A 14,951-nucleotide genomic window follows, 5' to 3' on the forward strand; every position below is an offset into this window, starting at 1 on the left:
GCTCTTCCAAGCAGACTCTCTGCAAAGTCTTGTTTTGCCTTGGTGAACATTTCTTAGCGTTATTCCTGTTTCATTGGACTGCCTTCTGTTATAACCTTGCCTGCCTCTCTCTCTTGTTGGATTGTTGCCTGCCCCTTTGACTTTTGCTCTGTTTACTGGACTATTTTTACTGGATTGCTGCCTGCCCCAACCTAAACCTGTCTCAGTTATTGACCAAACTCTGCCTGTCCTGATCTCAGGTCTGTCTATGTTCTCCACTCTGTCTCCCCTACATTACTGCCTGATCTGTGTCTTGACCTCTGTTTGTTTGATTACGTTTCTAATGAAACTGCAAATGGATCCCAGCCGTGTTGATGAATCATTACAGAAGACTTTGGCCCAACATGATCCAGCAGCGATCTATCACCTCTCTTCAGAGCTGTCTGTACAAGCTACACAACTAGCCTCTCATCATCAGCTGCAGAAACTCACTATGCTTACGGAGGAATTGGTAAAGACACTACAGGCAATGCACTTTTCTCCACCTGAGCTCTCAGTGCCTCCGACGCACGCCACGATGGCGGTCACAGCAGCAGGTGCAGCCCAAACCCCCAGCGTGAATCCCCGCTTGGCTTTCCCTGAGAAATACGATGGTAATCCAGCTCAGTGCAAGGGATTTCTTCTCCAATGCACCCTGTTCGTTAACCAACAACCAGCTCTGTATGCAACAGATGAGGATTTCCTTTGGTTGTTCACTCCTCACTGGTAGAGCACTGGAATGGATGACGGCAGTATGGAGAGGGGACAGATCTCAGTTTCCCACAATCATGATCTTCCGTCAACATTTCTGGAAGGTCTTTGATCACTCAAGGGATGGTCGGAGTACAGATAAGCAGTTGCTAACACTGACTCAGGGAAGGAGAACTGCAGCCAAATATGCTTTGGCCTTTCGCACGCTTGCAGCTCAAACAACCTGGACCAAGGATCCTCTGAAGGTACATTTCAGGAAAGGTCTAAGTCACAAATTACAGACAGAATTAGCGTGCCGAGATGAGGGCAGAACTTTAAATCAGTTTATTGAGCTCTCTATCCAGATTGACAATCTCCTCAGATCTCGCCGCCCCTCGTCAGGGAGAACTACAATGACTGTTTCTGACAACCACGAACCTATGCAAGTCGATACCTACCACCTCTCACCTGAGGAGAGAGATAGTCACATTAACCATCGTCTATGTCTATATTGTGGTGAGCCAGGCCACATGAGATTGTCATGCCCCTCTCGTTCTAACCAAGACCCTGCTACTCGGGTGAGTGTCCCCATTCTAACAAACATCTCTTGGCAGGATTCTCAGATAACACGCTGGAGTAATAACTGTTTTCCCCATTGTATTCCCAGCATCACTCCCCTTCATCTTCTAACGGTGGGCGTTACAGAGACTGACTACCCGGGGTTGCCCAGTGTTTATCATGATCTAAGTGAAGCATTCAGCAAGACCAAGGCCTCACAACTGCCCCCTCACAGACCCTCACACTGCGCTATTGACCTTCTGCCTGGCTTTAGCCCTCCTAAGGGCTGTATATTTCCTCTATCACAACCGGAATCCGAAGCCATGAACAACTACATTCAGAAGGAACTGGCTAAGGGCTTCGTCCAACCCTCGACCTCACCAGCGTCAGCAGGTCCCTTCTTCTTGAAGAAGGAAGGGGGGTTCCGTCCCTGCATCAATTACTGTAGCCTCAATGAAATGACTGTCAAATTCTGTTACCCACTACCCTTAGTACCCTCTATACCGAAACAATTGAGAACTGCGAGATTCTTCACCAAGCTGGATTTGTGCAGTGCTTACAATCTCATTCGGATTCGGGCAGGTGATGAATGGAAAACTGCCTTTTCCACAACCACTGGGTACTATGAATATCGGGTTATGCCCTTCAGCCTTGTAAACAGTCCCTCTATCTTCCAGTCATTCATCAATGATGTGTTCAGGGATATGCTCAACAGAAGTGTCATCGTATACATTGACGATATCCTGATCTATTATTTTTTAGAAATTATGATGTTGGTGACAGGGAATTATTAGGCATTAAGGCTGCACTAGAGGAGTGGCGTCATTGGCTGGAGGGAGCAAGGTATTCATTCACTGTTCTAACTGGTAATCTAGAATACTTGAGAACGGCCAAGAGACTCAGTCCACAACAGGCTAGATGGTCTCTGTTTTTCTCTAGATTTGATTTCACTCTCACATATCGACCTGGTTCTAAGAATACCAAGGCAGACGCACTGTCACGGGAATTCGAGAAAGATTCTGACTCCCATCAGCCAGAAAATGTAATTTCTCCGACTCTCATTGTGTCACCTATCCAGTGGGACTTTATTACTGAGATTGAGCAGGCCAAGACCGGACAGAATATCCCAGCTGAATGCCCCCAGGATAAGTTGTTTGTTTCTGAGGCCCTTCGAGAGAACGATCACACACGTTCATGCTACACTCAGTTCAGGGCATCCAGGTATTAATGCCACCATCCAACTACTTCAGAACTGGTTGTGGTGGCCAGCCCTAAGAAAGGATACTATTTGTTTGATTCATGAATGCAGGGTGTGTAATACTCAGAAACCATCCCATTTACTAAGGCACTGGAGATCAATGTTAGCCTCACCTCGGGCTATCATCCCCAATCCAATGGTCAGGTAGAGAGACTCAACCAGGAACTGACTCGGTTTCTTCATTCATATTGCAATCAGAATCAACAGGACTGGAGCCGTTACATCATGTGGGCCGAATATGCTCAAAACTCTCTCCGCAAACCTTCTACTGGACTAACTCCATTTTAATGTATTCTGGGATATCAACCACCCCTGTTTCCATGTTAGGAGCTGTCTAATGTTCCCACAGTTAATGACTGGATTCAAAGAAGTGAGGAGACCTGGAATCAGGCTCATCATCATTTACAGCATGCTGTAAGACGTCAACGGATCCAGGCTGATCGGCATCACTGTTCCCACCCAGAATACAGTGCTGGACAGTGGGTATGGTTATCCACCTGTGACCTTCGTCTCCATTTGCCATGCCGCAAGCTCAGTCCCAGGTACATGGGTCCATTTCAAATTATTTGCCAAATTACCCCGGTATCTTTTGAATTGGCTTTGCCTAATCACTTTTGTGTTTCTCCCACATTTCATGTCTCCTTGTTGAAGCCCGCTGCTGGCCCCGGTGAGGGAAGAGAGGAGGCGCCCAAGGACTGGGGTACCCCTCCTATAACAGTGGAAGGAGAGGAGATCTATCAGGTTCAGGAACTGCTTGACTCCAGACGCCGGGGGAGAACTCTCCAATATCTGGTCAACTGGGAGGGTTACGGCCCGGAGGAGAGGTCCTGGGTGAATGCGGACGACATTCTAGATCCCAGTCTTGTGGAGGAGTTCCACCAAGACCACCTGGAAAGACCTCCTCGCTTCCAGAGCCGCTCACAGGGAGGGGGCTCTGTCATGGAGAGCACTTCTGTGGTTCCCTTTCTGGGCCACCAGAGGTCTCCATCACCTGAGTACTAGTTTTCCCTCACACTTCATTTCCCATCAGCCCTGTACATGGCATTGATCATCATCCTCCACCTGTTCCTCTAACTCAGACTTTTTAAGGATCTCTTCCACCCAGACTCTTTGCAAAGTCTTGTTTTGCCTTGGTGAACATTTCTGAGCGTTATTCCTGTTTCACTGGACTGCCTTCTGTTATAACCTTGCCTGCCTCTCTCTTGTTGGATTGCTGTCTGCCCCTTTGACTTTTGCTCTGTTTACTGGACTATTGTTAATGGATTGCCGCCTGCCCTGACCTAAGCCTGTCTCAGTTACTGACCGAACTCTGCCTGCCCCGGTCTGTCTATGTTCTCCACTCTTTCTGCCCTACGTTACTGCCTGATCTGTGTCTTGACCTCTGTTTGTTTGATTACGTTTCTAATAAAACTGCAAATGGATCCCAGCCATGTTGATGAATCATTACAATTAAAAATACTCAGTGCCCCCTCCTTAGAACAGTATTTAAATCCATGTTACGGTAAGTGTGCACGTGAAGTCTTTGCGCACTTTCTGAAATCCACACAGTGGTAAGTTCACATGCTAGCGCTCTGCATTCATTCGAAAATCCTATAAGGTGAGGGCTTTGCGCGGTTGCTTCATGCCCTTTCTTGAGTTGGTAAAAGCCCCGTTCATCTTGGGCGCCAGTCCACCTATGTATCCTCGGATACCTATCTAAACAGGGTGTTGCTACTAGGGATCTGTTGATACAGCTCCTTCAGCAAGCTTATGCAAGAGCAAGTGGTAGCCCCTGTGTGACAGGCAAGACCTAGTATAAAATGCTAGGCTCTTTGCCGTATCCCTTTAACCTTTTGAGCGGTACGGTCCCACATATGGGATTCTTATTTCCGTGCCCCTGAGAGTATGGTCCCACATATGGGATTTAGAACGTTCAGTGACGTCACATAACTGTCAAATTCAAACTGTGTTTTCGCGCGTAGGCTAGCGCTGAGCCAGAGAGAGACGTGCACTGCTCTTGTCATATTATCACAACTATGCAGTGTTCTTAACCACATAATGCATATTTTAGGTTTCAGACATTTAAATACACATAAGTACTAGTAAAACAATACACTTAGAGTTTGAAAAATACACGCATATGTCTATGGAAGCAACAATAACAATCCATTCAAATTTAATTTGCAGATGTGCTTTATTAATATAAGAAGTACAACGAATAAGTAACTGTAAAGTTCACTCTATTCATCACCCAGTTCACCTGCCACTTATTACTTGTATTTCGGGAGAGATTGATGAATTCACATGCTGTAAATGTGACTGACAGGACTCTCTGCACTGCAGCGCAAGCAAACATGGCGGCGCCCATCTCACTTTATAGATCACGATCAAGATCATTTAGAAAGCTTTTTAAACAACAAAACACACTCATTTACACATATTTGTGAATCGGAATATCAGATTGTTCATGACATGGTATTCAAGTTTGTGAATATTTTAAATAAAAAAGGAAAAATTAAATAAATGCGATCCATCTGTCACACAGTGTTATTGTAGACGCGGTGTGTCACGTGACAAGCCTGACGCGTCGCCATGGAAACAGTAAGGGGAACGTTCTAAAATAACGGTCGTCTTAAAAAAACTCACTCTGGGGGGACCGCTGGAATATTTTAAACTCACCACTGAAAAGGTTAAAGGAATCTTTCTTGACTCCAAGCCTTCAGCTCTACCCTGGGCCGAGGCCCTAACAAGTAAGTTGGGTATGTAGCCTAGGCCGTCGGCCGTAAGGGGTAATGTTACGGACAGCCGTCTAATGTCCCAGGGGCAACTCCCATGGAAATGGTAGAGTTGGTACTTAGTGTTCGCCATGATTCTAGCCTGCACTCCCCTCAGCATGGCGGAGTGGGTATACTGTTCCCCATAGCGACCCCTAGAGGACGCAGTTCGAAGTTCCCTTGAAAGGGAACGTCTCAGGTAACGAATGTAACCATGGTTCCCTGAGTAGGGAACGAGACACTGCATCCTCTAGCTCCCTGCCATGCTTCGGACGCAAGCTTCAGACGAAGAAGTGAATGATGTGTTCTCCTGGCGCCTTTTTATCCATAGTTGCGCCGGTAGTGACGTCAGGGGCTGTCACCGGCCAACTTGTTGGTGTTTTTTCAATGTATGCTTCAGACACGGGTCACGACAAGGTGTTCCCCATAGCAACCCCTAGAGCAGCACTTCTCAAAGTCCGGACTCCGGTCTGGATCCGGACCCGCCTCCATTTCGTATTTAAACAGCAGTAATTGTGTGTAAGGGATTAAAAGTCTGGATTTCCTACTTTGATAAACACGTCAAAATCCTTTGTTTAGTGTTTTATGTCTTTTTGGAGATGGTCCGAAATTAAAGCGAAGGCAAGATATTTAAAGTTTTCCTCCGTTATTCAGTTGCAATGACATCCAATGAGTGTATACTTTTGACATAATTGGGCGCGAGTCGCGTGACGCGACATTTCACCGCAGTAAGCGTTTGAATGGGTGTGGAGGATGTCATTGTCCAGGAAAAGAAAAGTTGACGAAGAAAATAGAGTTTTCAAAGATGATTGGACAGAGAGGTATGCATTCATTTTGCCCCAATCCAGCACGAAGCCATTCTGTTTGATTTGTAACGAGACAGTTGGAGCTGTGAAGAGTGGAAATGTCAAACGCCATTATGAAACCAAACACGGTCATTTTGAACGGCAATATCCACAAAATACAGAGGTACGGACAGCAAAACTATGACAGCTAAAGTCTTCCTATGAATCAACAAATAAGTTGCTTGTGAGAGCTGTGACACAACAAGAGGGAGCTACAGAAGCATATGTCAGCAGCATCGTGAAAACGCTCACAACAAACCCGGAAGAGAAGACAATGCTGGATAAAGTCGTCATTTTTGTTATTTTTGGACCAAAATGTATTTTCGATGACTAATGAACATATAGGCCAGTGTCCCCGTCTAGCAACCACACCTTTTGTGCCACGGTTTCTGCAGCTGATGGGAGACAGACAGTGCCATTTCTCACATTAGACTGCTCTGTATTTTGTGCCATGTTACTTTTGTGGTGTTTTGTTAAGAAAAATCCAGACACTTAAATGAATTGTTTTGCCACTTTTGCACTTGTTATTCATGTATTTTGAATGCAAAATGTACCTTATTTTTTCATAAAATTAATGTTGATTTGTTATACATGTTCATTAAAAACAAGTTTTGTAATTACCAATAGTTCCGGACCTTTGTCATTGATGAAAATTCAGATTTGGACCTTTGAATGTAGACTTTGAGAACCCCTGCCCTAGAGGATGCAGTGTCTCGTTCCCTACTCAGGGAACCATGGTTACATTCATAACCTGAGACATTTATCATTTTTACATTCTTGCTTTTCAAAAGAGTGCTGCAGTGATAGCATATTTTTGTAGGGATAGATAGATTGATCCCCTCAAACTACTACAAAAATCATTTAAACAAAATACAGTTTATTCATTTAATAAAAATGTTATGCTTATTTTGTTCTGTCTGTTTTTTAATGCCAGTGATCACAAGTGGGACTCCTAAGAGAGGAATACCACAATGTTAAAACATGTGTTGTTATTGTTTTCCTTCCACTGCCCTGTGTCTCATGATTTTAAACTCAAAAACACATTTTTGTGTGAAAAACCACTAAGGCATCACTAGTTTTATTGCTCATACCTGTAAAAAACTATTTAATTTATGCTTTGCATTGACAAATACATGAAGGACTGTTGCACAGTACTGTATGGAGAGATGAATGCCCAAATAGATTTGTAAATGATGCTGTTATTCTGTGATAGAGCTTTACTGGTTTTCAAACACATCCTGTTCTGTAGACAGTCAATGTCCTGTTCAAATCATCCCACGGAGTGTTGTTGTGAGGTACGGCGACAATGTTTCTGCTGACTGCAAAACTTCAGTCCTGCATGAAGGGATGGGATGGGAAGCCAGTGAGGGAGCAGTGCCCATGACCAAAAACCAGAATCTGATCACATGGAGAGTGCCAGAACTGACAGAATGGGACATAAAGCCTTTATGCTACATAAACTCTAAAAGATGCAATAACAATCAGTGTGAAATAGAGCTCCCAGTCACTGTTTTCAGTGAGTTCTCTCTGATATTTTTGCCTTTCCATCCTCAGAAATATCTAATAAATGTACATTCATCACAGCAGATTTCAGAGTATGTAAATCTTCCTCCACAGAGACTCCAGACAGTGTGTTCATCAGCACTGTGAATCACAGAGGACCAATGATGGAGGGACAGCAGTATGAGCTCCAGTGTGACGTTCACAATGTGGCTCCTGTTCAGAATCTCACTGTCAAATGGTACAAAGGACAGACTCTGCTGAAGCAAACCAACTTCACTGACACCATCGAGACTCCAGTGAATAAAACTATCACACTCCTGATCGGTCCAGACAGAGCTGATGATGGAGCTGAATACTGGTGTGAAGCAGAGCTGGATCTGGGAGCAGATGGACCTCAACCTCATCCTACAAATTCATCAAAACCTCTCAGCATTGCTGTATATTGTTAGTAAAGGAACTGTCATATTTCATCACATGCAGAGATAGGCATCTTAACAGATAATTAGATAAAATATTATATATTATGAATTGCATTAATGTAAATAAAAAGGTTTCAGTACAATGTGTTTAGTGATCTGTTAATAACAGTTGCTCATCATGTTGCTGTTGTGCTGAGAAATGTATCTCTGTCCTCCTCAGATAAACCAAAACACTCCAGTTCAACAGAGACCATCATTCAAGACGATAAGGTCATGCTAGATTGTACAGTGAAGGCAAACCCGGCTCCTATGTACACATGGGATCATCTAAAAGAGAAGAACAGCTCCTCAGTGCTCAAGTCCTCAGCACTCAGTCTAGGAAACTACACGTGCACCGCCACAAACACTCTGGGAAGAGACAGCAAAGTGTTCATCGTCAAAGGTCAGTTTTGAATAAATACTAATCTGCCTCTTTGTCCTCAAGCAGTGTTAAGTAATAGTTTTTAATTTTTACATTCTTACTGTTCAAAAGAATGCTACAGTGATAGCATATTTTTGTAGGGATAGATAGATTGATACCCTCAAACTACTACAAATATCATTTAAACAAAATACAGTTTATTCATTTAATAAAAATTTTATGCTTATGTGTTCTTTCTGTTTTTTACCGCCAATGATCACAAGTGGGACCCCTAAGAGAGGAATACCACAATGTTAGAAAATGTGTTGTTATTTTTTCATTCCACTGCCCTGCGTCTCATGATTTTAAACTCAAAAACACGCTCTATGTGAAAAGCCACTAAGGCATCACTAGTTTTATTGCTCATACCTGTGAAAAGCTATTTAATTTAAGATTTGCATTGCCAAATATACTGTATGGAGTGATGAATGCCCAAATAGATTTGTAAATGATGCTGTTATTCTGTGATAGAGCTTGACCGGTTTTCAATCAAATCCTGTTCTGTAGACAGTCAATGTCCTGTTCAAATCATCCCACGGAGAGCTGTTGTGAGGTACGGCGACAATGTTTCTGCTGACTGCAAAACTTCAGTCCTGCATAAAGGGATGGGATGGGAAGCCAGTGAGGGAGCAGCGCCCATGACCAAAAACCAGAATCTGATCACATGGAGAGTGCCAGAACTGACAAAATGGGACATAAAACCAGTCTGCTACATATTCTATAAAATAGGCGATAAAGATCGGTGTGAAGTAGAGCTCCCAGCCACTGTTTACAGTGAGTTTCTCTGTTACTGATATTTTTTCTGTTCATTCTCAGAAATATCTAATAAATGTACATTCATCACAGCAGATTTCAGAGTGTGTAAATCTTCCTCCACAGAGACTCCAGACAGTGTGTTCATCAGCACTGTGAATCACAGAGGACCAGTGATGGAGGGACAGCAGTATGAGCTCCAGTGTGACGTTCACAATGTGGCTCCTGTTCAGAATCTCACTGTCAAATGGTACAAAGGACAGACTCTGCTGCATCAAACCAACTTCACTGACACCATCAAGACTCCAGTGAATAAAACTGTCACACTCCTGATTCGTCCAGACAGAGCTGATGATGGAGCTCAATACTGGTGTGAAGCAGAGCTGGATCTGGGAGCAGAAGGACCTCAACCTCATCCTACAAATTCATCAAAACCTCTCAGCATTGCTGTATATTGTTAGTGAAGGAACTATCATATTTTATCACATGCAGAGATATGCATCTTAACAGATAATTAGATAAAATATTATATATTATGAATTGCATTAATGTAAATAAAAAGGTTTCAGTACAATGTGTTTAGTGATCTGTTAATAACAGCTGCTCATCATGTTGCTGAGAAATGTATCTCTGTCCTCCTCAGATAAACCAAAACACTCCAATTCAACAGAGACCATCATTCAAGATGATAAGGTCATGCTAGATTGTACAGTGAAGGCAAACCCGGCTCCTATGTACACATGGGATCATCTAAAAGAGAAGAACAGCTCCTCAGTGCTCAAGTCCTCAGCACTCAGTCCAGGAAACTACACGTGCACCGCCACAAACACTCTGGGAAGAGACAGCAAAGTGTTCATCGTCAGAGGTCAGTTTTGAATAAACACTAATCTGCCTCTTTGTCCTCAAGCAGTGTTAAGTTATAGTTTTTAATTTTTAATGGTGAGTAAGGGTGAGTAAATGAAGACAGTCTTTGCCCTTTTGGATAAATTATCCCACAGAAACTAACCTACAGAAAGTAATGGTACTTTCGATTTTAAAAAATTAAACCAAAAATGAAAATCTGCTGAAATTGTACTCACCTTCAGGCCATCCAAGATTTAGAGATGTGGAGAAATTCAGCATTACATCACTTGTTCACCAGTGGATCCTCTGCAGTGAATGGGTGCTGTCAGAATGAGAGTCCAAACAGATGATAGAAGCATTAAGGCATTTTATGTTTAAATGCTAAATTCTGTCCACAGTACAAGTCTTTAAATCCATAATAATGCCTCCTCCAGCGAAAAAGTGCACCAACATATTTGTTTTGTACTGTTTTGGACAGTTTGGCATGCGATCAGTGCTTGATCTATGCATATTTCTCTCCTGATTCAGACAGGACAATTTTATTAATGGAGAAAGAAATATTATGGACTCATAGTTGTCTTGTAAATAACAATTTGAAGTTAAAAAAATCTTAATGATGTATTTGCTTAATACAAATACTCAGCATTTTGCTTTTGAGACATGTGAATTACTTGTGTATTATTGTGATGTTTCTATCAGCTGTTTGGACTCTCATTCTGACGGCACCCATTCACTGCAGAGGATCCATTGCTGAGCTAGTGATGTAATGCTAAATTTCTCCAAATCAGTACATTTTTAGTACGTTTTCATTTCTGGATGAACCATTCCTTGAAGGAATTAGTGCTATTACTTTCAGGGTATATACAAGGCACACATTTCAAAAATATAAATCCTAAATCCTAAATGATTTTTAGAATTTGTTACATCAAGCACCATTTGAGTTTGTAGCAAAGCCATTTGGTCAAAGTCAAGCAGATGTTCAGTTTATATCACGACAAATTTTTATGACTCTAATAATACTACTTTGCACATATAACTTTTATCATAATGCATTGTCTTTGTTCCCTTTGCAGATGGCTGCCCCATTTTGTTAAGTCCTCTTGATGTGGTGGTTGAATATGGAGCTTCATTTTCAGTGAACTGCTCCTACAGCGCCACACATCAATTTGGCTTGAGCTGGGATGGATTTGATGACACAGTGGAGGAGAGTGAAGAGATCTTCAGATTTGTGGATAGTAGTGACGGACTGGGAGACAAATCTAACGTGTTACATGTCCTCTAATGAAACACAGTGTTCACAGGATCTTCCAATTACTATTTACAGTGAGTGTTTTTTTTTTTTTTTTTCCTAAAACAAATTATTTTCTTGAATTTAATCACAACTGTGAATTTCAATATCTCTGAAATCTATTTACAGAGACTCCAGACAGTGTGTTCATCAGCACTGTGAATCACAGAGGACCAATGACGGAGGGACAGCAGTATGAGCTCCAGTGTGACGTTTACAATGTGGCTCCTGTTCAGAATCTCACTGTCAAATGGTACAAAGGACAGACTCTGCTGCATCAAACCAACTTCACTGACACCACCGAGACTCCAGGTGAATGAAACTGTCACACTCCTGATCCGTCCAGACAGAGCTGATGATGGAGCTCAATACTGGTGTGAAGCAGAGCTGGATCTGGGAGCAGAAGGACCTCAACCTCATCCTACTAATTCATCAAATCCTCTCAGCATTGCTGTATATTGTTAGTGAAGGAACTGTCATATTTCATCACATGCAGAGATATGCATCTTAACAGATAATTAGATAAAATATTATATATTATGAATTGCATTAATGTAAATAAAAAGGTTTCAGTACAATATGTTTAGTGATCTGTTAATAACAGCTGCTCATCATGTTGCTGTTGTGCTGAGAAATGTATCTCTGTCCTCCTCAGATAAACCAAAACACTCCAGTTCAACAGAGACCATCATTCAAGACGATAAGGTCATGCTAGATTGTACAGTGAAGGCAAACCCGGCTCCTACGAACACATGGGATCATCTGAAAGAGAAGATCAGCTCCTCAGTGCTCAAGTCCTCAGCACTCAGTCTAGGAAACTACACGTGCACCGCCACAAACACTCTGGGAAGAGACAGCAAAGAGTTCATCGTCAAAGGTCAGTTTTGAATAAACACTAATCTGCCTCCCCTTACCAAAAAGTAGTATACTTCAAGTTTATTTTATTTAGTATACTTAAGTAAAGTTCAAGTATATTTTTAAGTATACTTTATATAGCAAGTATACAAATATCAGTGTTCTAGTAGTATACTTGTAAGTGTACTGTTTCAATACTCCTTGGGATTAAATTGGCCCACTTTCTAGTATATAAAAAGTATACTTTTAAATATACTTTAAGTATAACAGTAGTAAACTTTGAGTACACAACTAGTTTACCTCTATGTTTGTAGTTTGTACTGCAATTATACTAAAAGTGAACTTATAGGTATACTGACAGTTTACTAATTAAATACTTTGCACACTTTGAAGTATAGTCTAAGTAAACTACTAGTTTAATAGTTTTATACTGCAAGTATACTCATAAGTTTTCTTTAAGTGAACTTTACATCATACTTTAAGTATACTACTATGTCCCTATTTAGGTTTTAATTTGTATATATTTTGTTATATGAATATCTAAACATACAAAACATCCAGAAAAAGAACAGGGTATCTGCTTGTAAACAAAAACATTTTATTCTAGCTTCACGCAGTACTTTTTTAAACACTTTAATGTGGGTAAGTTTCATAAAAAATTAATAACATTTTGAACAAAAAGCTGAAAAAAGACTATGAATTAGATTCAGAATGATAATCAAAACATAGATGGAGATGATCAACAGCACAAAGCTTGACTGTAATTATTACTTCTTTATCAGTCGACATTTTATTCCGTAACGTTACAGTTTTGATGCTGTTTCACGTCAGATGATCGTGTTAGAGCACGCGTTAATATCTGTTGTTTATTTTTCTTCTTCACTTGTGTTTTTTTGGAAAATTCTGTATAGAAGATGTGTACTAGCGCTCTCTACCGTATAACAATGAAAACACGGATTAAAGGAGCACAAGTATAGCTCAAATACATTTAGACTTTTTGTAAGTATAAGTCAAGTATACTTAAAGGTAATTTTAAGTATATTACTGAGGAGTACATAAAGTCCATTTCTGAGAAGTACATAAAAAGTAAACTAAAAGCATACTTTCCTATTTTTAGTTTAAAAAAGTATACTAATAGCACACTTGAACAAACTTATTTTTCGTAAGGGTCTTTGCCCTCAAGCAGTGTTGTTATAGTTTTTAATTGTAACGTTCTTACAGTTCAAAAGAGTGCTGCAGTGATACCATATTATTGTAGGGATAGAAAGACTGATCCTCTCAAACTACTACAAATATAATTTAAACAAAATACAGTTTATTCATTTAATAAAAATGTTATGCTTATTGTGTTCTGTCTGTTTTTTACCGCCAGTGATCACAAGTGGGACGCACTAAGAGAGGAATACCACAATGTTAAAAAATTTATTTTAATTTTTTCATTCCACTGCCCTGCGTCTCATGACTTTAAACTCAGAAACACATTTTTGTGTGAAAAGCCACTAAGGCATCACTAGTTTTATTGCTCATACTCTCATTCTGACGGCACCCATTCACTGTAGAGGATCCATTGCTGAGCTAGTGATGTAATGCTACATTTCTTCAAATCAGTACATTTTTAGAACATTTTCATTTCTGGATGAACCATTCCTTTAAGGAATTAGTGCTATTACTTTCAGGGTATATACAAGGCACACATTTCAAAAATATAAATGCTAAATCCTAAATGATTTTTAGAATTTGTTACATCAAGCACCATTTGAGTTTGTAGCAAAGCCATTTGGTCAAAGTCAAGCAGATGTTCAGTTTATATCATGACAAATTTTTATGACTCTAATAATACTACCTTGCACATATAACTTTTATCATAATGCATTGTCTTTGTTCCCTTTGCAGATGGCTGCCCCATTTTGTTAAGTCCTCTTGATGTGGTGGTTGAATATGGAGCTTCATTTTCAGTGAACTGCTCCTACAGCGCCACACATCAATTTGGCTTGAGCTGGGATGGATTTGATGGCACAGTGGAGGAGAGTGAAGAGATCTTCAGATTTGTGGATAAAGCGACGGACTGGGAGACAAATCTAACGTGTTACATGTCCTCTAATGAAACACAGTGTTCACAGGATCTTCCAATTACTATTTACAGTGAGTGTTTTTTTTTCCCTAAAACAAATTATTTTCTTGAATTTAATCACAACTGTGAATTTCAATATCTCTGAAATCTATTTACAGAGACTCCAGACAGTGTGTTCATCAGCACTGTGAATCACAGAGGACCAATGATGGAGGGACAGCAGTATGAGCTCCAGTGTGACGTTCACAATGTGGCTCCTGTTCAGAATCTCACTGTCAAATGGTACAAAGGACAAACTCTGCTGCATCAAACCATCTTCACTGACACCATCAAGACTCCAGTGAATGAAACTGTCACACTTCTGATCGGTCCAGACAGAGCTGATGATGGAGCTCAATACTGGTGTGAAGCAGAGCCTGGATCTGGGAGCAGAAGGACATCAACCTCATCCTACAAATTCATCAAAACCTCTCAGCATTGCTGTATATTGTTAGTGAAGGAACTATCATATTTCATCACATGCAGAGATAGGCATCTTAACAGATAATTAGATAAAATATTATATATTATGAATTGCATTAATGTAAATAAAAAGGTTTCAGTACAATGTGTTTAGTGATCTGTTAATAACAGCTGC

General features: G+C 40.9%; 1 protein-coding gene across 1 annotated transcript in view; it reads left to right on the top strand.

The window, feature by feature from the left end:
- Nucleotides 1–14,845, top strand: part of LOC109075817 (vascular cell adhesion protein 1-like) — a 22,958-nt gene extending 8,113 nt beyond the window's left edge. Inside the window, 14 exon segments of the mRNA XM_042721370.1 lie at nt 7,372–7,638; nt 7,740–8,069; nt 8,265–8,486; nt 9,012–9,278; nt 9,384–9,713; nt 9,901–10,122; nt 11,174–11,325; nt 11,327–11,423; nt 11,518–11,696; nt 11,698–11,848; nt 12,044–12,265; nt 14,137–14,385; nt 14,473–14,716; nt 14,809–14,845. Coding sequence (XP_042577304.1) covers nt 7,372–7,638; nt 7,740–8,069; nt 8,265–8,486; nt 9,012–9,278; nt 9,384–9,713; nt 9,901–10,122; nt 11,174–11,325; nt 11,327–11,423; nt 11,518–11,696; nt 11,698–11,848; nt 12,044–12,265; nt 14,137–14,385; nt 14,473–14,716; nt 14,809–14,845 — 2,969 coding nt within the window.
- The last annotated feature ends 106 nt before the right edge of the window (nt 14,846–14,951 follow it).

Source organism: Cyprinus carpio, chromosome B3, assembly GCF_018340385.1.
Source record: "Cyprinus carpio isolate SPL01 chromosome B3, ASM1834038v1, whole genome shotgun sequence".
NCBI classification, from domain to species: domain Eukaryota; kingdom Metazoa; phylum Chordata; class Actinopteri; order Cypriniformes; family Cyprinidae; genus Cyprinus; species Cyprinus carpio.